This window comes from Rutilus rutilus (genome assembly GCF_951802725.1).
Source record: "Rutilus rutilus genome assembly, chromosome: 23".
Taxonomy (NCBI): domain Eukaryota; kingdom Metazoa; phylum Chordata; class Actinopteri; order Cypriniformes; family Leuciscidae; genus Rutilus; species Rutilus rutilus.
Window position 1 is genome coordinate 20,933,915 of NC_140233.1, and position 24,712 is coordinate 20,958,626.

The 24,712-nt window shown below is 36.7% G+C and overlaps 2 protein-coding genes across 53 annotated transcripts in view; one reads left to right on the top strand and one right to left on the bottom strand.

Annotated features, from left to right (window-relative positions):
• dusp8a (dual specificity phosphatase 8a) overlaps nucleotides 1–16,726 on the bottom strand; it is a 45,555-nt gene extending 28,829 nt beyond the window's left edge. The window contains exons 1-2 of one of the 4 annotated variants that reach the window (XM_084397876.1): nucleotides 16,455–16,726; nucleotides 5,786–6,142 (exon numbers count right to left, since the gene is read on the bottom strand). In XM_084397876.1, coding sequence (XP_084254002.1) covers nucleotides 5,786–6,016 — 231 coding nt within the window. In that variant the 5' untranslated portion in view covers nucleotides 6,017–6,142; nucleotides 16,455–16,726. Of the gene's footprint in view, nucleotides 1–5,785; nucleotides 6,143–12,528; nucleotides 13,310–16,454 lie in introns of those variants that run through there. The other 3 variants (XM_084397878.1, XM_084397879.1, XM_084397877.1) reach the window with 3 other exon arrangements.
• Nucleotides 16,727–23,975: 7,249 nt separating this feature from the next.
• LOC311282608 (uncharacterized protein) overlaps nucleotides 23,976–24,712 on the top strand; it is a 126,404-nt gene continuing 125,667 nt past the window's right edge. For all 49 annotated transcript variants that reach the window (XM_084396449.1, XM_084396450.1, XM_084396496.1 and 46 more), the window contains exon 1: nucleotides 23,976–24,202. In XM_084396449.1, the coding sequence (XP_084252575.1) occupies nucleotides 24,137–24,202 (66 nt within the window). In that variant the 5' untranslated portion in view covers nucleotides 23,976–24,136. The remainder of the gene's footprint in view (nucleotides 24,203–24,712) is intronic.

Below are 24,712 nucleotides of genomic sequence, written 5' to 3' on the forward strand. Positions count from 1 at the left end.
AAGATAACTATAACAATAATTAGCATTCGCACCAATGGACGATAATGTTCTGTTTATTATAAGTTGTATAATATACACATATATATATATATATATATATATATATATATATATATATATATATATATATATATATTATAAAAAAAAAATTGTGATTGTGATTCCAATGACATCATTTTTCTGAGTTGTTATTGTTAAAGTTGTGGTGTGGACTAGACTTCCCTATTCTTACCAAATTAGAACAGTTATTAAAGCTTCATAGTTATCGTCCATCAGTTAAATAAACATCAGTTGCCCAGTTCATAAAAAGAAAACACCATCTTTGTTTTTAAATAAAAGGTCAAATTATCCTTAACCTTAGCCTTTATTATAAAAAGCACTGACCTGATTTTAAAAGTTTACCACATTAATGGACTTTAGTCAGTTGTCATGTTTCCATTTGTGCAAGAAAAATTTTGTTTTGAACTTCACAGCACAATATATTGATCCTTTAATTCAAATCCATAGCACAACTAGTGAACCTTGCAAATGCAAAGTGTCTCTAAAAGCAAGTAAGGTGAGAAGGTGTATGTGAAAGAAAACGAAAGTCGGCGTGTGTACACCACAACACCGTCAACTTGGCAACGTGCCTAAAAGGTGATGTCACTTGCCGAAGGTCGGACTCGGTGGAAGAGTACCAAGCGTTCCCTGCCAGCCCAACTCGGCTGACTGAGAAAGTTAAATAATAGCACCATAGTCCTGGTTTTAAAGGGCCTGGAATATGTTTACACCTATCGTTCTTCATTTACCTTGACCGATTATGCAAGTGAAGCTTAGCTGTTAGATAAGGTATTAAACTGAGGCTATTGATTGACAGGGGATAGTGAGAAACTAGGCCTAAGCCACCGTTCTCTTCGTCCTGCCCGTCTCCCACAGGCCCCTCCCGCTTCGGTACAAGGTGTTCCACCTTAATTGGATGAAAGCTAAATCCAGACATGACATCATCACCTGGGGATTATGGTCTTTTAGAAGCATGGCCTCCCGTGAAGGCCTGCTGAAGCCTGGGTCACCTATAGGGCAAACACGAATGCTGCCACATTTACACATTTGACTTTGTTGTCTTATAAGTCCTTCGGTTCAACATCAAAATGACAGGCATATTATTAATGTACAAAGTGATGTCCAGTTTTCTCTGAAATTAAAAGTTTTTTTTTAGTTTTTTTAAATCGAATTTTTTGTAAAATTCTAAGTAAAAACATCTCACAGAGAAAGATTTGACAGCTCATATTTCACACTGGAAAAGTAAGGTCAACTCGAGTGCACTGATATTTATTGCAGTGTGCTGAATATTTAAAATATGAAATGCCATGTATAATGTATATTTTTTAGGCAATACATAAAATATACTGCCTTATGTATAATATCTATTATTTTAATTATTAATTATTTTGAAAAAAATAAATAATAATTATATATATATAATGTGTACTGTATAATGTATAATATTTTGTTTTATTAATGATTTAATAAAATAAATATAATGTACTGTATAATATCTATTATTTTATTTAAGAAAATGAATATATAATATACAGTATAATGTATAGTATTTATCATTTTATGCATTTATTATTTTTATGTGATATTTCACTCAGATGAGATTGATAAGATGAAATTGGAACAATATTTAATATAATATTGAAAAAAATATATGGCAGCACTTTATTTTATAGTCCTGTTCTCCATGTACATACTATGTACTTATTATAGTAATAACGGGGAAATAACTAGGTACTAACCCTGATGCTACCCTTAAACCTAACGTTAACCCATGTAGTTACCTTATATTAGCCAGTCCTTTCTTAGCTAAGTACACGTTCTGTAAAATAAAGTGCAACCAAAAATATAGTTTATTCAGGTATTTCACACATACAGAAATTGACTCAATGCAAATAATATACAGTACATATTATTGCATACTGAAGGAATATAAAAAATATTATGATAATTAATATATAAAATATTAGTAGTATATTGGTAGTATGCTATTCAGAGAATAGCTGGATACACCTCGAAAATCCCATCAGCCAGTGCTGTGGGGTTGTAATTAGGTACCCACTTATTACTAAACCAAGCAATAGAGAGGTTCAGTAATAGTTAGGTGTCATCCACAAAGACGAGCATGTCAAATAGCTACATTTTCCAAGATCCACAGGATGTTCCCAAGGTCACTGCAGAGATCTGTAACATATTCAGATCGTTTGCATGCTGTGACATCAGCAGAATTTTAAAAATGGCACGTTCAATTACTATTTATATCACCTGTCGGGGGCCTGTGTGGATATACATATATCTTGAGACCATTGACCTGTGCCATTCAGCTCTCTGGCTCATTTATTATAATTTAACTTGTTGACAAGTATGTCCTCTGTCCTTTTACATGTTCAGTGGATCAGGACATAGTCAACAATGTTGGAGTCAATTTTCACATGAAAATAATGTGTTTAGGAAGCTACAGTACAGGAAGCTACTTACTGCTTTTTAGTATGTTGATGTGATTTCAGATGTTGCATATATTTTAGCATACATATCGCTCAAGTCAAGTCACATTTAAGCATTTAGCATTTTATACAACACAGAATGATTCAAAGCAGCTTCACATTAATAAACAGGAAAATAACATTGTTAATGTTGTAAAATTAATCTTTAGAGTTTTTTCAGTGTTATTTCAAATCAGTTCAATAATTGTGTCAATGCACCAGTTCATCAATTATGAAGCAAGTTCAGCTATAAGCTGCTCTATAGTGTAATTATTCCACTCAGGTCAGTTCAATGTTGATTCCATTCAGTTCAATGTGTCGATGATGCAATGTTATAGTGTCTTTATCCAGCTCAATTACACTGAAGGAAGAACCCATGCATCCTTGGTGCCAGAATCTCATTGAGACTTGGGAGTGGGCACATTTGTTTTAGCCACTAACCTGGCCGTGAGTTTTGCATGGAAAAACATCATTGATGTTTTTGTTAGAAAATAGAAAAATGTATTAGTGTCTACATGTGAAATTTTGAAAAGTTGATGTTCTACAAAGAGTGCAAGATAAAGGCCTGGATAATAACCTTCCTTTCTTAGGCTATTGTTCAATCCGTACATCCTTCAGATCTGTCTATTCGGCTGTCTTCGCTCTGGGCGACCACATAGCCATCTGTCAGTACCAGCTCAATGGAACATTCAGCAGCACAGATTACCATAAGCCAAGACTGTTCGTGGCTGCAAAGGAAGACCTGCTTCTGTACCATTGCACTCTATCTTCTGCACTTAACACTGACCCATTTACAATGCAGGCCAGGCAATTGGCGCATATGGTGCCTTCCGCTGATGCAATCTGAAATGGGCCGAACACAGAGCCATGGGGGACCTCGGGCATTATCTCAGTGTGGATGTGTGCTACCCATCCATTTATACCCTCTTTCACTTCCTTCCTTTATTCACGCTCACAATGGACCACACTGGTGGCCTTTGGTTGCGGTGATGTCGTTACTTTCAGCTCACACATTGATGCCACAACTTCTGGCAATGGCAGCTGTCCAAAGCAGTGGGGGGGATGTAGGGGGTAGGGTTTTGTCTGGATCCAGCGCTAGTCGTGTAGACGATTTGCACGTGCTCAGCTAGCGCTCTGTCAGTGGCCACACTAAAGATTATGATGTCATGCTCATCCAATAACAAAGAGTTTCCTGAATTCGTCCCCCATCCCACCTCCCCCCACTTACACCCAGATAGCTCCAGCTTTATCCAGGACTTGCATTAATCACAAGTGTTATCCTCTTTACTGAGGGAGATAATAAAAGCCACACAGCCTCTAGGCTCGGCAGTGGAAAGAAATAGGGAATGCAGCGAAAGAGTGACCCAAGAAAACAGTGCCACTCTGTTAAGTTCAGATGGAACTGGTTTTGGCCAGAAAATCTGAATCAAAGTGCCTATTTTTTTTGGAAACAAATAGCACACAAAGGCCCAGAACTGACATGCTCAGTGCCAGCACCATACTAAAACATATGAAACATATTTTGAAGAAGTACCCAAAATATCAAGAGATTCCGAGTAGTTAAATCATACCATGACATAATCTAATTTTATTAGCATTTGCCAAATTTGCCAAATTCTTAGAAACAGACCTTTTGTATTCATGTTGGTTTCATATGGTTATGAAAAACTATGACCCTGAAAATGTCAAATATAACAAATTATTTACTCACACCTTGAAATCTTAATCATTATTTTCAAAAACATTTTTAAATATATTTTTCAAGGCATCTAATTTCCTGTTTTATGTTTTCTGCATTAGTCTTTGTTCAAATATTGTTGTTGTTGCTTTTTAAAGAAATAATAATAGAGGATTATGCCAAGCTACTTAATATAGTTTCCTTTTCAACAATTTCATTCTTTTAATGAGGCTTTTTTTTTAATTCATTATTATATCAGGACAGTTGTATCGCCCTGACATTTCTCAGTTTTTGCCACCCAAAAAATAAATCTATCCATCAATCCATCCATCCACCCATTCATCCATCTATCCCAGCATCTTCAGCTACTGGCAGGGGACACTGGACGGATGGCCAGTCCATCACAGGGGCTCATACACAGACATTTACACTCTCATTTACACCTACAGACAATTTAGTGTCTTCAATTACACCCAAAAAATATCAAAATGAATTTAAATTCTGAAATGAAAAACATGCTTATCATAGAAGAGGTGTATTCAAGTCATTGTAAGTGTGAATTGTGTAAATGAATAGATGGGACAAAAACTTGCATCTAAAAAAAAACAGTTGAAATGGGTTACAAAGAGCTTGCAAACCTTCTAATTGCAAGCCAAACCGGAAAAGACTGCATGCATGACAGTTCGGTCATTCATTCGTGAACCTGAATATGAGGAACTGACAAAATTGATTTCATGAACCAACGATCAAAAAGGCAAGCTGTATCTATGCCCTTTAAAAAAAAGAGTGTTGTGTTATGGTGGCTTTGAGACCATGACTTTGCTTTCAGTGTTCATCACTGGTGTGACATAAAATTTCACTGCATTCCCTATGCGGCATGATTTTTCCGGAAAGCGAGGTGCGCAATAAAGGCGGATCAGTTTTCGCCATTGACCTCATCAGTAATGGCATGAAGTTTTACGTGACATCTGTCGGTGGTTGGATTTCCCCCTAAGAGTTCTGTCAGTTTCACAGAGTGCCTAAAAATATAAAGACTTGGCATGCCAGTCGGGCGGGAAAAATGATGTCATATTCGATGTAGAAGTCATGGAAAACTCAAGTCTCCAATTTCAGAGCCTCTGATAACCAATAAACCTACAGTGGTCCTCCAAATTTAGAAATGAGCAATCTGGGAAGATCAAGGGTAGCTGCTCGCCAGAAAACATCAAGATCCCTGATTTGTGATCTCAAACATTTTCTTCGACTTCATACTGACTGTTGACTACTACGCCTAATTACAAAATCATTTTACATAAGGAAGTGTCAAATACTATATGTGCATATGAATTTGCCAGCAGATGTTGCAAGTTGGCGCCAAAAGCAGGGACTCTTTAATGGGTGTTCACAAGTAAACATTAGTTCATTATAATATTGTGAAGCGACATGGTTGTGAAGTCCACACAAAACGAACAGCACTGTAAACTGAACCCTTCAAAGGCTCGCAGCTGTCCGCGTACAGACATCAACCACCTTTGGATGCCACCGATAGTTCCCCAATTCCTTGATTACGTAAACTATCCACACATTCTCCCAAACACACACTTGATACCTTGACCTTTCCGTTGGGTTGGAGGAGCTCGGTAACTGACACCTTGTCCTGCTGAAGCCTCCTCTTGACCAGTTTGGAACAGCAGACGTTGACGGCACCGTACACATGCGAGGCGTTGTACTCCGAGAAAGTCCGACTGTCGATGACCAGCAATCGCCCGGCTCCACGCTGGAGCAGCCCCGCCAGGCGCTTGATATCCATGACGCTGCGACGACCCTTTTCCCCCGCCATGGAGGTACCCAGAAGCCCTCTCTGGATGAAGGTTGCTCACAACGACAACCAAGGCAGAGGCGGTGGATCAGTGATAATAAAATCACTGACACGGGTCACAAAGAGACATCAAGGTGCGCATGGTGTCTGAGGAAAAACAAAAGCAACAGTTTTTTTTATTGTTTTATTTCAGACCGCACATCGCAAAGAATCATAACTGGGCAAGGTGCATCTCGTTTAGTTTTTTGGTCACATAGTTAGGATCGTTGTTTCTTGTAAGGTAAAACTACACAGGACAAAAACAAGTTTGTTCCTGCTTGTTCTTCTTTTCAGCATATGAGCAAACATTACCTGTCAGAGCACAGAGCAAACATTTGTGAAAATAATGATTGATAGTGATTTTACATAATGATAATGAAAATTTGTTTACTTGACGGTTACACCACATGTAACTTTTCAAGTCATTCAATTGAAACATTTCTTGTAAATGGTATTTAGTTTTGGTGACCCTTTACAATAATGTCCCATTAGTTAATGCTGAGTTTCACAAGCATTCGTGAATGTGGACTGATACACTAGTCTACTTTAAATTCCGGCTACAAAGTCACATTAAAACACACATGCACAAAAAAAAGAAATATTTACTTGCATGTCATGCGACCATTAACCGACATCAGAGAACTGTAAACTTGCGAATGTGTCATTAAATTATTGAAATATTAACTCTCAGGAGGTACTTTGAGTAAATATTTCAGGTGTAAGGGGTTCAGCCAGCAAAAAAGTTTAGGAACCCTATATGTGTTAGCTTAAGTTAATTAAATAATAAGATAAACATTTTGATTTTAACAGTAAATTAGTAAATGCTGAAATGAAGTTAACTAATGCTAACAAATGGAACCTTATTGTAAAGTTTTAAGTTTTTAAGAACAATATGAATCTACCATGGATACAAAGAGCACAGTTATTCAACCTCTAAAATTGCTCTTATTGTAAACAATTTTTACTTACATTTATCATAGACGCTGATATTTGTCACTGACCGGGTGACCCTGTGATGTCACCCAAAAATGAAAAGTCGGTCATTAATTACTCACCCTCATTTTGTTCCAAAACTGTAAGACTTCAGTTCATCTTCGGCACACAAATGAAGATATTTGTGAATAAAGAGATGGTAAAACTAATCCATCTGAATCGAGCGGATTAGTCCAAATTTTCTGAAGAGACGTGGATCGCTTTATATTATGAACAGATTTAATTTAGGCTTTTATTCACATATAAACATTGATCAGCGAACACAAACGGAAGCTCAACCGAACCTACTTGACGCTTGAGAACAAACGTCTTGAGGAAGCTTAAACGTGCTGCGTAACACGAGAATGAACCTCATTGGTTCTTGCAGAAGCTCAAACGTGCTGCGTAACACGAGAATGAACCTCATTGGTTCTTGCGGAAGCTCAAACGTGCTGCGTAACACGAGAATGAACCTCATTGGTTCTTGCAGAAGCTCAAACGTGCTGCGTAACTCGAGAATGAACCTCATTGGTTCTTGCAGAAGCTCAAACGTGCTGCGTAACACGAGAATGAACCTCATTGGTTCTTGCGGAAGCTCAAACGTGCTGCGTAACACGAGAATGAACCTCATTGGTTCTTGCTGAAGCTCAAACGTGCTGCGTAACACGAGAATGAACCTCATTGGTTCTTGCTGAAGCTCAAAAGTGCTGCGTAACACGAGAATGAACCTCATTGGTTCTTACAGAAGCTCAAACGTGCTGCGTAACACGAGAATGAACCTCATGGTTCTTGCACATCAAGCGAACATGCTAGAGCTTTCGTTTATCACAACTGATGTATGAGTTGATGAAAGTTCATATGTGAATAAAAGCCTAAATTAAATCTGTTCATCATATAAAATGATTGATTCTCTTCAGAAAATTTTGACTAAACCACTCAATTCATATGGATTAGTTTTAAGAGCTCTTTATGAACTTTTAGAACCAAGTTCTAGTTGTGTTGTTGTCAATGGAGGAACAGAAAGCTCTCAGATTGAATTAAAAATATCTTCATTTGTGTGCCGAAGATAAAAGGAAGTCTTACGGATTTGGAACGGCATGAGGGCGAGTAAATGATGATACTATTTTTATCTTTGAGTGAACTATCCCTTTAAATCTCTCAGACTGCAATTCATAGGAAAGTATGCATTGCATTCTTCGCATTGATGCAAGCGGCGCTATAACATGCATAAGAGTAAACTAACGTAAACTTCTAGATTAACTAGACTTAACTAGACTAGATCCTACAGTCAGAAGCTTGCTTAGCTAGTTAATTAAATTAAATCACATGTTAATAGCTAGCACTCTTAATAAGAACAAATCCAGATTAATGGCACAAACATTTAAAGCTAACTTTATCACTTCCTCGGGTATTGAGGTTTGCTACCGCCACAGAAGTGCAAGAACACACGTTAAGTCAGCACAATGATACAGCACACTTGCAATTCATTGGCCAAGCATTCACATCTGCATTTGCATATGTTTCTGGCCTTAACGACACTAATGAAACAGGAACCACCTGCGTTAGGGCAAACTAAGCTCTGGGAGTATGAAAGCCAGCTGCAGCCCAAACAACATCTGCTGTCACACTAAAATCTTCAATAAATTCATCAAGTGATCATATATCGCCAGTGATCATAACACCAATTCTTAACTGCACATTTAGACCCCAAATGCAAAAGTATGAAGTAGAGAGAGAGTTACTTAAAACGTATTGTAAACACATAAATCATTTACCATACCTTTACCATAGCCAAAATGCCAGTCACTACTGTTTATTTACCTTTCTAATGCCATGTTAGCATGAAAGGCTGTATTCATAGAAAAAAATGATAATAATAAAAATGTATACATTATACAGATAAATTCTTAGAATGACAATAACAACTATTTACAATCCTTCAGTTTACTATTTCATAGAAAGCTACTGTTAAATTGTAATATATATATATATTTATTTATTTTTTTTTTTTTTTTACAATTTAACAGTTTGTTAGCAAATATTACCTTTTAGTTTGTGACTATAATGTTCCAAATAAAAATAATGTGATAAATATCCTTCATTTTTAAATATTTAATTCACTGTATTATACAAAAACAGTCATTACTACATTGATATTTTATATATTTTTTTTTTTATCAAATTGTGAGCAACGTAACTATATTATGATAACGTTACCATAGTTTAACTGTAAATTTATGATTATCATCAAACTAATGCATCCATAATAAAGCTGTGGGCTCATAAAATGATGTTTTCCTTTCACAGTATTTATAAGTATTTTATGAATGGCAATACTGATTCTAGCTCAGCAGATCTTTATCGGAAATATGTGATACATTACATACTGACTGTGTTTATATTACAGCCAGAGAGGATGTGACGTTAGGAAACTGAACCAATACAGATTATGTAACAAGACTGGAAAAATGTGCTTTTTATAGCCACGGCTGCAAGGATCACATATAGTCTTTTCAGTAATCCTTTTTATTGCAGAGGCACATTTAGCCTAAATATTCCACTTGGCAGACTGAAAACAGTTTTATGTGTTCAATGTACGTGCATCTGTGTTGGAGGAAGGCATCTGTGAGGGAGGGAGAGGAATTGTTTATGACTGTGTATGAGTGGGGTGATGTGTTGATCAGGCCTGAAAGAGCAGGAACCGCTTGAGTATGCAATGACCTTCTGAACGCTTCAATCTCCAAACCTCTCAATCCAATCTCTCACTCGTTTACATTATGCAGAGCAAAAGACTAAACCAAGCGCCAGTTGAGGATGAGGGAAGTATTCGTTTGCAGCAGCAACACTGCAGTGGGTTCATATAATCTAATGAATAGAAAGCCATAACTGCCTTGCAGTAAAACATACAGCCAAGTTTAGCTGAGAAAAATGGTTGTGGTCGCAACCCATTCGGCACAACACTTTACCATGATTACCAGTTACTGTTATGTAACCGTTTCATTCTAAAAGGAAAGTTGACCCAAATATTCTGTCATCATTTATTCACCCTCATGTCATTAGCCATGTTTCCATCGACCTATTTTTATGAGGAGTTTTGGATATCGCCTAAAATTACTGGGCGTAAATGCCAAGACGTACATAAATTCCTAAAATATGCATTAAAAAAATTGAGGTAGAAATTTTTTATCCGATAAGAAGTACAATGGAAACACGTTTACCTAATAGATCCGTCGATAAGCAACAAAAATAACTGGACTAACCAGCGGACCAATCGCATGAATGATTTCGAAGCTATTATATTAAGGTACAAATCTTGCATAGTGTGCCTTTAAATTCGCAACTTTGGATGGAAACCTAGTTATGCTGTATGACTTTCATCTAAAGAACACAAAAATCAGCTATGTTTCAGCTGTTCACAGTATGTCCATATAATGCAAGTCAATGGGATCCAATGTTGTTTCAAAATATCTTCTTTTGTGTTTCACAGTCATGCAGGTTTGGCATTATGATTTTACAGAAGTAACAGTAACCGTAATAATTGGAACCTATAATAACATTGTTAAAAAGCAAAAACACAAACAAATATCATAGTAGATGATCAAAGTCCAACATGACAAAATATTCTCAAACAAAATATCTCATGTGAGTCGTATTCCTCCAAACGTCTACTTTATGCAACACCCGTCATAAAAAAAAAATGGTGTTGGTTGTCACCCTCCTCCACTGGCTTACTAATGGAAGGTTAACCACACCAAAAGTGAAAGTAGAAAGAGGTAACTTTCTCCTCAAACCGGAAAAACATGTCACTCTATGACAAATTCTGATACTTTAGAATTGGTGCTTTTGGCAGACCGAGGACTTACAATCAGTTTCCTTGGAAAACACCTTCTCACTGAACGCAACAGAGCCTTGTGCATTAGCAACTATACAGAGATAGCACACAGAACGAAGACAACCAAGGTTGTGGTTAAGGTTAAGGTAAAGCAGATGATCAGGATAAGCTCTCCTCTGACTGCCAAGAGCCAGACTGTAAGCAAGGTTATTAAAGGTTTTGAAATTTAACAAGCTTTTATTTTGTTTTGTTTTTGTTTCTATTTGAAGTTTATTTTATGTTCAGCTTTAATGGTTCAAAAATAGTTTTTACTCCATTTATATTTTCAATAGTATTTTTTGGTTCCATTCCTTATAACTCAATTATTCCATTTTCCCATAATGGCTCGGACAATACTTCCACAAAAGATGCAAAAATGAAAGATTTATTATCATTTTCTCACCCTAATGTCATTCCAAACCTGTGCTTGTTTCTTTTGCAGAATACAAAAGAAGACATTTTGAAGAACAGTTTTGGTGCCCATTGACTTCCATTGTATAAGGGGATTGTATAATATCTTCTTTTGTGTTCCACAGAACGAAGAAAGTCATAGAGTCATTTTTGGATGAATTATTTCTCTGGTCTGATTGTTTTATATGATGATCAGACAGTCGCTTCTTGTCTAAATGGTTGGTTCTTTTGACAGAATACACCAATAGTCTGAAGTCAGGCTTAAAGGTACAGTAGGCAATTTCGGAGAGGCTAGCAATAGCAAGCTAGCTGAGATCCCACCCTCCCTTCAGAGCATCTCCAGAGCCACGCCTCCTTCAGAATGCATGAACGTGCACAGCCAGTGCAGAGTCTGCAAAGCATCACGAGAGACGGCGTAAAACTACCTCATGTCTCACAGCACATAACATTACAATAATAATGAACGTAAAAAACTTTGACTTAAGCTTTGACAGTTTTGGCTTGTACCACCTGACAGCTGCAAATCAATTTTGCCGTTGATAGTGTTTCCATAGAAACACATAATTCCGAGGACATGAACAGCTTTGCATAGAACGTCACGGGTTGCCATCTCGTAATTACGGTAATTGTTGTTTTAGTTCAAGGTGGCTGCTGTTTGTTTGCGGTGCTCGGTGACTGACGTCTGTCTAATTCTGCATTGTCTCATTAAATGCGCTGATGATGTGTGATGATGTCTGCATGAGAAGGTGTGCAATAGGTTGACAGGCAGGTAGGACATCCTATCATTAATTTGAATTCGGACCGAATGCAATGATTGGACAAACATTTTTTGGTCCTCAGACTTCCACATAAGATATATGTAACTATCTATATATGCTATCAGGATTTGAAGAGAGTTTAAACCAGTATAACAAAAAGTGTTTATGAAAAACATTGCCTACGCTACCTTTAAGAGATTAATTCTAAGAGATATAAGAGATTTCATTTGTATTTTATTTCGTTTTCTTTCACTTGTTTTAGTTGTTATTTTGCATAAAAACAAAAAACAAAACTATGGAAAAAACTAAGAATGATGAAAATGTAGGCTATTGAATTTTTATTTGTATTTTAGTGCACATTTACAATTTTTTGTTCACATGCAAAAAAAAAATACATAAAAAATGTTTTAATGCATGTTTTCATCTTTGTAATAGTTTTTGTTAACAATAATAACCTTGAATATAAGTTGCTTCAAACTTACACTCTTTATCTTTCTGTCTATTTCTCCCTCTCCCTCTGCTGCTGCATTGAGGGAGGGTGATGCTGCAACGTTCAGATATCTGCAGCGCCTTGCAGAATCAGGAGGGAGAGATTGAGGCACACACACAGACTCTCATACACACATTTCTGTATATATATATGTGCATATATTAAATAAAGGAATTTTTGCTATATAGGAAACAAAAGAAGAAAAACAAGCATTCCAGCAGAATGTTTAAGAACATAAACAAACGCACACACACAATCTCCATTTCACTTTGCACTTCCAGTGTTGCTCTCTAAACAGTTGTAAGTCAAATAATCATCCATCAGTTTCATAATGAAACGGCTCGTTTCACATCACGTCCACATAAACAAACCCAGTGCGGTACGAGAGCGACGCTGCCAGAGGACCAGCCTCACGCAACCAGCATCCCAACATGGACGCCTTTGTTTTGATCACAATCCCAGTCACCATAAGTAACCATAACCTGCATATTCTCACCAGAACACAAACACATGCAGGATTCCAGACACGCAATAATCCACCAGAGACCGAAACCTCCTTACCACCCTTCTGTCTCTTTAATCGCTCCACAGGAAGGATGTACAGCCACACCTTGGAGAAAAGAAACCCTCACTGTAACCTCTCCTGCAATCGGACGGTCGATAGCATGACAACAGCCCCCCCCGCGGCCCGCAGGATGAGAGGAAGAAGTGGAGGCACGTCAGAGAATAACAAGGCTGACGCTGCATGTGTCTAATGGCGTTCCTTCGGCTTGACAACACCAGTTGCAGGGTTGGGGGGGGGGGAGAGGGAGGCTGTGCACTGCAGTTTGACACTGTGTATGTCGAAATGAGAAGGTGTGTGTATTCTCTCGAGACCACCGACTGAGCATTACCTTGCATTGATCACTGTAAACATTATTGTTGGTTTAACTTAAAAAAGTAGCCTAAGTGACCTGGAAGCCTTAATTTTGAGTTCATTGAAATAACATATTTGAGTTAATACAATGAAGGAGATTGGTTTAATAAATATAAACATAAATATTATGTTATCTGAACCAAATTTATTATCAAAGTAGATCTGACAAAAGAAAAAAAAAGTTGCGATAACAAATCAAGAAAATGTTTATTTTTTACAGTACACCTGTCTTGCATTTTCAAAGACGACAAGGTGTGACGTGCGTTTTTATTTTAGCTGCATTGCATATTTTCCTCTACTGGCCAATTTTTATTTCTTTTCTTTTATCCTCACCAAGGCTGCATTTATTTGATCAAAAATACAGTAAAACAGTAATAGGTAACTAACAATGAGAATGTAGCCTATTCCTTTTCAGCATTATTACCACAGTTTTCAGTTTCACATGATCCTTTAGAAATTATTCTAATATGATGATTTGGTGCTTAATTATTATCAATTATTTGTTGTACTTAATCATTAATAATGGTTCTTATTATTATAAATGTTTTTGCTGCTTGGTATTGTTGTGGAAACTGTGATACTTTTTAATGAATAATATAAATGTAATGCATTCTTGCTAAATCTTCCACAAAAATATTAAGCTAAAACTGTTTTCAACACTGATAATAAAAATAACAACAATAAGAAATGTTTCTTGAGCAGCAAATCAGCATATTAGAATGATTTCTGATTGATCATGTGACAATTGCTGAAAATTCAGCTTTGCATCACAGGAATAAATTATGTTTTAAAATAGATTCAAATACAAAACAGTTATTTTGCACTGTAATAATATTTCACTGATTTACTGTATTTTTGGTCAAATAAAAACAGCCTTGACGAGCAGAAGAGACTTATTTCAAACACACACACACACACACACACAAATCGTAATTATTCCAAACTGTTGACCGGTATTACTTTACTTCATCAAAAACACCGGCATAAACAACAGTGGTGCAAAGTGCTGATGTGGAGACAGAGTGAGACTACACAGTTGCCATGGCAACGGAATATAAAAACGGAAAAGGAAAAAAGTTGTCTGGGCATGCGGAGAGGTTGCGGAGGCTGTCGCCTCACATCCCAAAGCAAGAAACACACCAAACATCTGTTCTATTGATTTCCAGGGATTTGAGACTACTTCCGAGTACCATGTCGGGAAACGACAAAAAAGAAATATCATTTTTTCTTCTTTTTGTTTTGCTGAAATGGCCCATGACAGCAAAACAAAGAGAAGCGCGCATCTCTATTTAAAGTGACAGCGATTGCTTTCTAATGACAGACTGCACCTGAACAACAGAGAACAAACATCACCGAATGGAAGATAAAAGAGAGCAAAATATCTTAATCCCGGTTATTCATTAACTATATGGATGACATCACTTATTTGGACTCTGTGCCATACGCACGTTGATATAGACCATTGTTCTTTCTGAGCCTGAATGCATTTGTTAATCATTGTTGCAGTGATATCATCTGTTGTGATGAACTGGATTTGGTAACATGAGCCAATCTGCCTTTTACATTATGGAGCAAGAGCTTTTTAGTTTGATTACATTTTAAATCACACAAATATATCACAGCATTTCAAATCAATGCATCAATTATGTCCTTATACACCGTAAAGAAAGACAACGTTCTCAAAGTTTTCCTCCTGAGACAAATCATAACCATGTGCACTCACTCAAAAATCATAATCACTATAATAATAAAACACAGATCTAGGTCTAAACCCTGCAGCCTGAGATTAACACTATCTATCCATCTATCAATCTATCTATCTGTCTATCTGAGCATTATTAGAACATTTCTGCAATATTTATGTAATAATAAAGCTAATTTATAGACTAAAGAACGTATACATTATAATAACATAATAAAAGCATATTACTAATGTTAATAATAAATTATCAAAATAAACAAGACCATATTTTTTATACAAGACATTATATTGTATATAATGTCAATATCTATGAATTCAATGGCTCTATTAAATATTAATATAACAATAAGAAAAAGTATAATTTGTTATTGTATTGTTTCATATCAATTCATGATAAAAAAACTATAATATAGAAAACTAAATATTTGTATGTATGTTGTTAAATTATTACTAATAACAATACTTACAACATATTATTATTGTTACTGTTAATAATAATTATTCAAACTAAATGATATTATCTTGTATATAGGTTATAATAGAAGTTATATATTACAAAGTTAATATCATTTTTTTTATTCAATTAAATCAAAAACTCAAGTATAATTATTGTTATTTTATTTTTACAGCATGTTAATAGGTTGATCAAACCTTTCAGTTGATCCAAATAATTATAATCAAATGCATATTAAAGTGTTATATTACTAATAACAACAACATATCATTATTGATATTGTTAATAAATTAATGATAAAAATAAATAACATCATAGCTTATCTAGGCCTACATTCAAATGTTACTATTAATAATTAATAATCAATTACTATTTGTTGTTTATACATATTTATAGAATGAGTTATTATTGTTTAATGTTATTATCATATTTACAGTATTATGGACATCATGGAAATGCTTCATGTAAATGAAATGTACTATAAACCTGATGTTGTTCATCCAGAGGACACAAAGCTCCCAGACTGCAATGTAGACATGCACTCAAATCTGAAGACAAACATTCAATATAATCTGTCATGAGATAACGATGATTTATAATACCTCATATTTAACAATAAATGATGGCCGATTGATGGTACATTATGATGACCACTGTCTGGTTTAACATGTCATTGAGGCACATAGTTGCCCTCATTCAGACGAGACACTAGTGGTCGATACACGCCAGTACGTCCATCCCCCCCCCAAAAAACACAGTCTCTCTTCGACTATCATCAAAATAAAGCCATATGCCTAAATGTGAGGTCTCAAATATCAATACGCCCCTTTCATAGCCTGCACTCACCTCCGTTTGCCCTGGTCCCGAGTGTTTCAGCTGCTCTCCATGTAGGGCACTGCGCTCCGATGGGAAGCCATTCGCCAGCAGACGTCACTAGTGTATACTAACCATGAGTCTGTACCGCTGTCTGTCACACACATGCGAATAACAAAACCATTAAAACCTTTTCATTCTTCTACAGCGCAACTGGGCCAGCGAGTGACGCCGTGACGAAAAGAGAGATAAGCGATAGTAGACATTAGCCAACCGGGAAAACAGAAGGTGCACTTAGGCACTATAAATGAACTAAGGATGAGGTCATGGTTCAGGAGGGAAAAAAATGCCGTTGACGTCACCTCCAGCCAATGGGAGCGCGTGGCCCTGGGGGTTCGCTGACGTCAGCGCGCTGATCCGCAGATTAAAGGGACACTGAGGTTTTAAAGAGAGAGCGTGTTAGGGTTAGTGCGCACTTTGTAGGTCACTCGCTGGACATGAGATAAACCCGATGCTGAATATTTACAGTTGTTTTGTTTCTTTGAACGAAAATAAACTACCAGCAAATGAACATATGCAAGTGAACTTTTAGTGTAGGCTAACACTGTTAGCATTATGCTAATGAAATACTAGTGTAATACTTAAAGTGGGTCAAATGGGCATACATTTAATGGCAATGTTAAAGGGATAGTTCACCCCAAAATGAAAATGTTGTCATTATTTACTCACAGTTTGTTCCAAACCTGAATGAGTGTTTTTTTTTTTGTTTGTTTGTTTTTTTTGTTATATATTCTGAAGAATGTTGATAACCAGACAGTTTATGGACCCCATTGACTTCCATTGTATTTTGTTTTTCTACTATGGAAGTCAGTGGCTACCATCAACTGTCTGGTTACCGACATTCTTCAAAATATCTTCTTTTGTGTTCAACAGAAGAAATAAACTCATACATGTTTGGAACAATTTGAGGGTAAACAAATTATGAGAGACTTTATTTTTTTATTTGTGGGGTGTGTGTGTGTGTGTGTGGGGGGGGGGCTATACCTTTAATTGTACAGTTCAGCATTTTATTTGCTGTAAAATATAGGATGTATTACAGTATAGAACGTCTCTAAACGAGCGCCCTCTTCTGGAGGAGGGAGAGAAATAGGCTAACTGAGGTCGTTTTTCTACAGTAAAGGTCTGTCATCTAGCGGCAAAAGGTTGAATTACACATTTTCAATTTACTCTGGTTTTCAAACAATGCCCTACAGTGAGCATATATGCATCGCAGAAGAATTGTCATTTTTATTTCCGCTACTTGTTATTTCTATCAATTATAGCCTATGTTGTGTTTAAAAGCATTTTGTAATGGAAATGATTGTAATACAGTTGACATTATAAACACAATTTGACAAACAACTTGATTGGAAACGGTGCATAATAAAAATATTCAGTTCACAAAATATTATTTTCTTAATTTTTCTTTGCTTTCTTCACGCATCATATGTGTTCATCTCAAGCATTTTATTCACTGACAGTGCTGTCTACTTCATATGCAAACTTATTAGGAACAACATTTATTTGGAAGCAATAATTTTACAGATATATGACATAAAACGTTTTTAAACCATAAACATTAAAAATAGTTTATTTTAAAAAAAATCATAATACATTTTTAGTTTAATTTAATTTAGTTTTAGTGCAAGATTTTAAGTATGGGTCTGAAATTAGAGTAAAACAATAAATTCTTTATGATAAATTATACATACAGAACCAGATAAAACTCACGGGTGCCAGTGTTGCGTTGCATAAAGTTGCATAACATGCAAAATACACCATGTCAAGGTTACTTATTCGCCACTGAAAGCAACATTGTATTCTCTGGAAAAATGTGCTGTAGGCTATGATGAATGTACATAAGTAAGGAAGACATTTATTAACGATTATGGAAAGTTGTGTGGGAATCAGTTGGCAATAGTGTACCTGTTACTGTTCTGTATAACCTGACTTTTTTCTCACAAGGTCAAAGACTGGTATTCAGGAAAAGAAAAGTAGGTAAATATAGAGTTAATGATCTAAAGAAAGGCCAATATTCAGCGGCCTTCGGGTGGCGTTCCACCCGAGAACTGATCAGTCCTGCATTCCTACACACCTGGTGGAAGTATAGCATTTAAAGAATTTCATGACTCCTGGTTCTGCCTTTGAAATTACATTTAAAACAAAGGGAATTTTGGGTTTTCACAGAGCAGTGTGTTTTTTTAGTTTTATTAATTTGTATTGTGTATGGTTTACAATAATGTAGGCTAATTGTCAACGCAGTAAGGTTTAAAAAAGGAAATTCGGTCCACACATGGTTACATTTTTTCCCATCCCCGGCCCTCAACCTAAAATGAGTTCTAGCGTAAAAACAATTCCAAACTAGCCCAGTGGAACAACGCAAGAACGTTCCCAGCTAATCTTGAATGTGGATATTGTTCTGCTGCGTCTGTTACTACTGTAAATCACATAGATTTATACTGAAGAAGGCATATCTAGAGACCTGAGGTCTATTCTTTGTACCTCGCTTATGATACATTACTGGTTGGCTGAATCCCAGTATTGGATGCTGGTTGGTGGTTTGCTGGATCCCAACATGGGATGCTGGTGTGCTGATGGACCAGCATGTGTTGACTTTTGGGTGCTGGTATGATCCCAGCAAGACCATGACAAAACGTGTGTATATGTTCTTAGCGTGTATCACATTTCTTAGTGTGTGTTTGTAGTTAAAGACCAAGAACATTTCCAAATAAATATTTAATAAAGAAAAATGCATGTTGCAGGTTACATGTTTACTGGTACACAGTAAAATCTCCAGTGTTAAACAAACACTGCTCTGTTTTCATATGGTCCCAATCTATAGAGAGTAAAAGTAACACTGAAGCAGTGTTGCAGTAAAGATTCACTTTACAAGTGATGATTGAGCATTAGTTATGACACCTGCGGTTCACAATCATTGAAAATAAGAGGAACAACAAGAACAGAAAAAAGGGAAGAGATAAGCAGAAAAAACTGACTTACAGCGACACAGCCTTATAAATCAACTGCAAATAAAATCACTAGTGACTTTGATTAATAATGTAATCATAACTAAAACGATTGAAAATTTCAGTTCTAATTTCGGGCAGAGGGAGAAAAATAAATTACAGTGTTTTAATCAAATAATTCAATAAATCATATGTTTTAACTTTATATTGTTTTTCCTTTACATCATTAATGTGTTAAATGCAGAAATATGCAAGCAAAAAAAATGCTTGTCCCCAAAACACTGCTTGCATACAGACAGCTGGCCTACTCACACTCAAGATCAGCTTCACCAGCTCCAGTTTGCACCAGCTAGACCAGCACTCTACCATCATAAACCAGCCTGGACCAGCACTATACCAGCATAAACCAGCCTGGACCACCACTATACTAGCATAAACCAGCCTGGACCAGCAGTATACCAACACTAACCAGCATAAACCAGCCTGGACCAGCACTATACCAACACTAACCAGCATAAACCAGCCTGGACCAGCACTATACTAGCATAAACCAGCCTGGACCAGCAGTATACCAACACTAACCAGCATAAACCAGCCTGGACCAGCAGTATACCAACACTAACCAGCATAAACCAGCCTGGACCAGCACTATACCATCATAAACCTGCCTAGACCAGCACTATACCAGCATAACCCAGCCTGGACCAGCACTATACCAACACTAACCAGCATAAACCAGCCTAGACCAGCACTATACCAGCATAAACCAGCACTATACCAGCATAAACCAGCCTGGACCAGCAGTATACCAACACCAACCAGCATTAACCAGCCTGGATCAGCACTATACCAGCATAAACCAGCCTGGACCAGCACTATACCAACACTAACCAGCATTAACCAGCCTGGACCAGCCCTATACCAACACTTACCAGCATAAACCAGCCTAGACCAGCACTATACCAGCATAAACCAGAACTATATCAACTCTAACCAGCATAAACCAGCCTGGACCAGCACTACTATACCAGCATAAACCAGTCGGGACCAGCATTATACCATCATAAACCAGCCTGGACCAGAACTATACCAACATAAACCAGCCTGGACCAGCACTATACCAACACTAACCAGCATAAACCAGCCTGGACCAGCACTATACCAACATAAACCAGCCTGGACCAGCACTATACCAACACTAACCAGCATAAACCAGCCTGGACCAGCACTATACCAGCATAAACCAGCCTGGACCAGCACTATACCAGCATAAACCAGCCTGGACCAGCACTATACCAACATAAACCAGCCTGGACCAGCACTATACCAACATAAACCAGCCTGGACCAGCACTATACCAACACTAACCAGCATAAACCAGCCTGGACCAGCACTATACCAACATAAACCAGCCTGGACCAGCACTATACCAACACTAACCAGCATAAACCAGCACTATACCAACATTAACCAGCATAGAACAGCCTGGACCAGCACTATACCAGCATAAACCAGTCTGGACCATCACTATACCAACACTAACCATCATAAACCAGCCTGGACCAGCACTATACCAACACTAACCAGCATAAACCAGCACTATACCAACATTAACCAGCATAGAACAGCCTGGACCAGCACTATAGCAGCATAAACCAGTCTGGACCATCACTATACCAACACTAACCATCATAAACCAGCCTGGAATCCATGTTGGTTTATGCTGGATTTTTCAGCAGGGTTGACAGATGCCAGATCTTCTAATTGTGGTTACTGATCTGTAGCTAACTTGGTTCTTCAAACTAATTTGCATATTTGATTAAAATATCTGGATTAAGCTGTCTGAGGGGCCGTGTACACGACAATGTTTTCAACTAAAACCGGAAAAACTTTTATATGTTTTGCCTGTTTTAGCCTTAAAACGCAAGCTTTTGAAAACGGGTTTCAAAGTGCACATTTTTAAAAATGATACAGTTTTCGTCTCTGTGTAAAGCACAAAAACGTGACATAATAATAATATTAATAATAATAATAATTTGTTACATTTATAGCACTTTTAATGGGTTTCAAAGCACTTTACATAGGGTGGCCCCAGCGGTGGCCCAAACCAAGAAAACGGACACAAAGTGTAAAGAAAACTGGTGGAAACTTCGTGACAGCGCGCTCTAACATTGGCTGATCTCAATACAAGTCTGAAAATAATCATATATGTCTAAAGAATTGAAGTCTCTCTACTTATTAATGCATTTCAGTCAGTCTGCTATTTTATTCCAACTGTATCTCCTGATCGGAGGATTCTGTAAATATTTAGTTTAGTTTATATGTAGACTTATGCTTCAACTAATGATGCAACGCAAAAATATTCAGTAGTGCGTATTAAGTTGTAACTTAGTGCCCATTTACGTCAAAACTAGGCTAAGTTGTAACTTACGCAGAGCTGGTGCAACTGGCAATATTGTGTTAATATACCATTAATTGTGCAGCACTGGTCACTCCGTTAGTCTGCTTGTGTGACACAGACAAACAAGTCCAATAATCAGCAGAAAATGAGCAAAACACTTCCAATAAACTCTGTCACGAAGGAGTTTCTGCAGCTGGGATGTGAAATTCATATTCATAAAACATTAGTGGGAAAGTTCCCGGATGACCTATTACTTCTGTCAATATTCTGAAGTGTGCATTCACTGGACATGAGGCCACGGAAGAGCAAACACAGCCCTCAAACACAGTCTAGGCAAAAACAATGCAAAATCTGGGCTGTCAGTGGAAATTTTGATGGAAGTCTAACCATGGCCAAGAATAGATGCACAGGCTACGCATTGAACATGTCAAAGAAATGAAACCAAACACCATGTAATCCCTTTTGACTTTGCTTACATGATGGAATTTTATAAATCTCGCAAGTTATTTTTGGCAAAAACTACATGTAACAAAATTCAAGGTTATTTTGGCTAGAAGTGGGTTACTCATAGCCAGACTATATCGGGTCTATAACCTAGACGATGAAATGATGACATATCGCTTGCTTGGACAACGTAGGTCATGACAGGGACAACACGGCAAACATTAGAATTTCATTCACACTATATACATTTATGTACTTTTTTAACAGTAATAAAGTACATTTCAAACCAAATGTAGTACCTATATAAGCCCTATATAAAACCTGCAATAATTAAATATGTTAAATAATACAAATGTACCTTATTATCTCACTTTATTAACCAATGTCTTTACTGCTGACTTTCGATGATCCAATTCAATCATACTAATGAGCAAAAATTACTATAGATAAACATTTCATTTGTGTTTCATTTTTGTTTTTGTTGCTGATGTAAAAGTGTTGAATGTTCTTCTCCTGCTTACTTTTCTTCTGCAAATCAAGGATGGTGGCACAGCTGAAGCGTTTAGATGAGCTGCACTCTTTACTGTACAGACCGGAATTTGAATTTCCTTTTGCATATACACTTTTAGTGTGAAAGGGCATTTACATTTTTCAAAAATAGAACAAACAAACAAGTCCATCCAGAAAAAGTAACTCAAAAGTGACGTAACACATTACTTTCCATAAAAAGTAACTAAGTAATAGTTACTTTTTTAAGGAGTAACACAATATTGTAACTCAAAAGTGTCTTTTTTAGTGCTGACTGACATTTTGACGTAACCAACGGGACAGTGAAAATAACAATATTGTAGCATTTCGCATTACGCATTCGAAGAGAGTTGGGTATATAATGATATGATCTGTATGTGGGTGCCTTGGGTTTCTTTGATTACATGGTGCCCACTCAGAAACAAGAGTGAAGCTGGATAATGACCTCCCTGAGAGGAACCACCCAGACCCAGGAGACACGGGACAGTGACAGGGCCCGTGGGCACCTCTCCATGGCCCTTTACAAAGATGAATCTGAAAGCGATATCATACAGTCATCATAGTAAACACTGAATCTCCAAGAAAAGCTTCAGAACTTCTAAATATTTGTGTGCAAACATGGTCATTCCTCTCATGGGCATTGCACAAGTATAATTAGTACTATTTTCGTCCCGAACTTAAGTAAACATGTTTAGAATGGGCTCTGAATCTACAGGAAGAGAAACATTACAATAGTCAGTTACAATGAAATGAATGTGTATTGTTGGGCAAAGGAGTTTAATAGAGTATATGTAAACATGTTACCACCTCCATGTCTCTGACTATTAATATATCAATATCAATGTTATATTATATTATATATATAGGCCTTTATATATATAGTGCAACTAACAGTGGAAAATGAAAGGAATTAAGAGAAACGTTAAACACAAGTTATCTAAAGTTATTTTTTTTAATAGGCCTCATTGGATATATCCAAAAGTAATAATAATAATAATAAAAAATAATAAAAAAATTACTTCCATGAAGTTTGCGTTTTCCAGTGGCCTGTTCAAAATAGTGAACATTTTAACTTCCTGTTTGGACTAAGGGGGCGGAATAGCAGTCATTATTTTTTTTGTGATGTAGTGAAGCGATGCCAGTTATTCACCGTAACAGTAACATTTAACTCTGGTGACAGCAAGAGCTCACACCTCTCTCACATCAGTGCTCTGTGCGGTTTTGACAAGGACCAGCCTGACAGTTTAAAGAGGTTCATCGTTAAGAAAAGTCGCGGGAACTTATCTGAAGATGATATGAGGATCGCCGCTCAGGAATATCAGGATTCGTGAATTAAGATGGGATGTCTTTCTGTCAAAACTTTATGTAAAGCCATAGCGCTTCTGTTCCTTGTCATTCTTCAGGTAAGACACCTTTCTTTATTTTGCATAAGTTTCTATTGTTGTGATGTTTGATTGTTAAGATAAAACACAAGTTTAGTTCATGTAAGCACACTTGTTACTGTTAACTGCTTTTGTGTTCCTAAAGTCTTGCCTGCAAAGAAAGATCGAACTTGAAAAATTCTTGAAATAGTAGACTAGGTCATATTACTGTGTGTGTGTTTCATTTAACGGTTATTAATTACATGCTAGCCTACTATCGACATGCTATCGAATGATAAAACAATAATAAAATAAAAATTAGTATCATTGCATGTCATAAAGTGCCATTTATTTTAATTGATGTGAACTGACTTTATACATCCACTAAAACCCAAGTTTTAGCTGAGCTTTAAGTGTCCACATACTGTACATTCTGGGTTCACAGTTATTAAATTAAGATGCTGACAAATACATTTGCTGATCAAGTTGGTGAACCATCTTTTCAAATCTAATTTAAACCCTCAGGATTCTAGATTAGCTAAGAAGACCCAG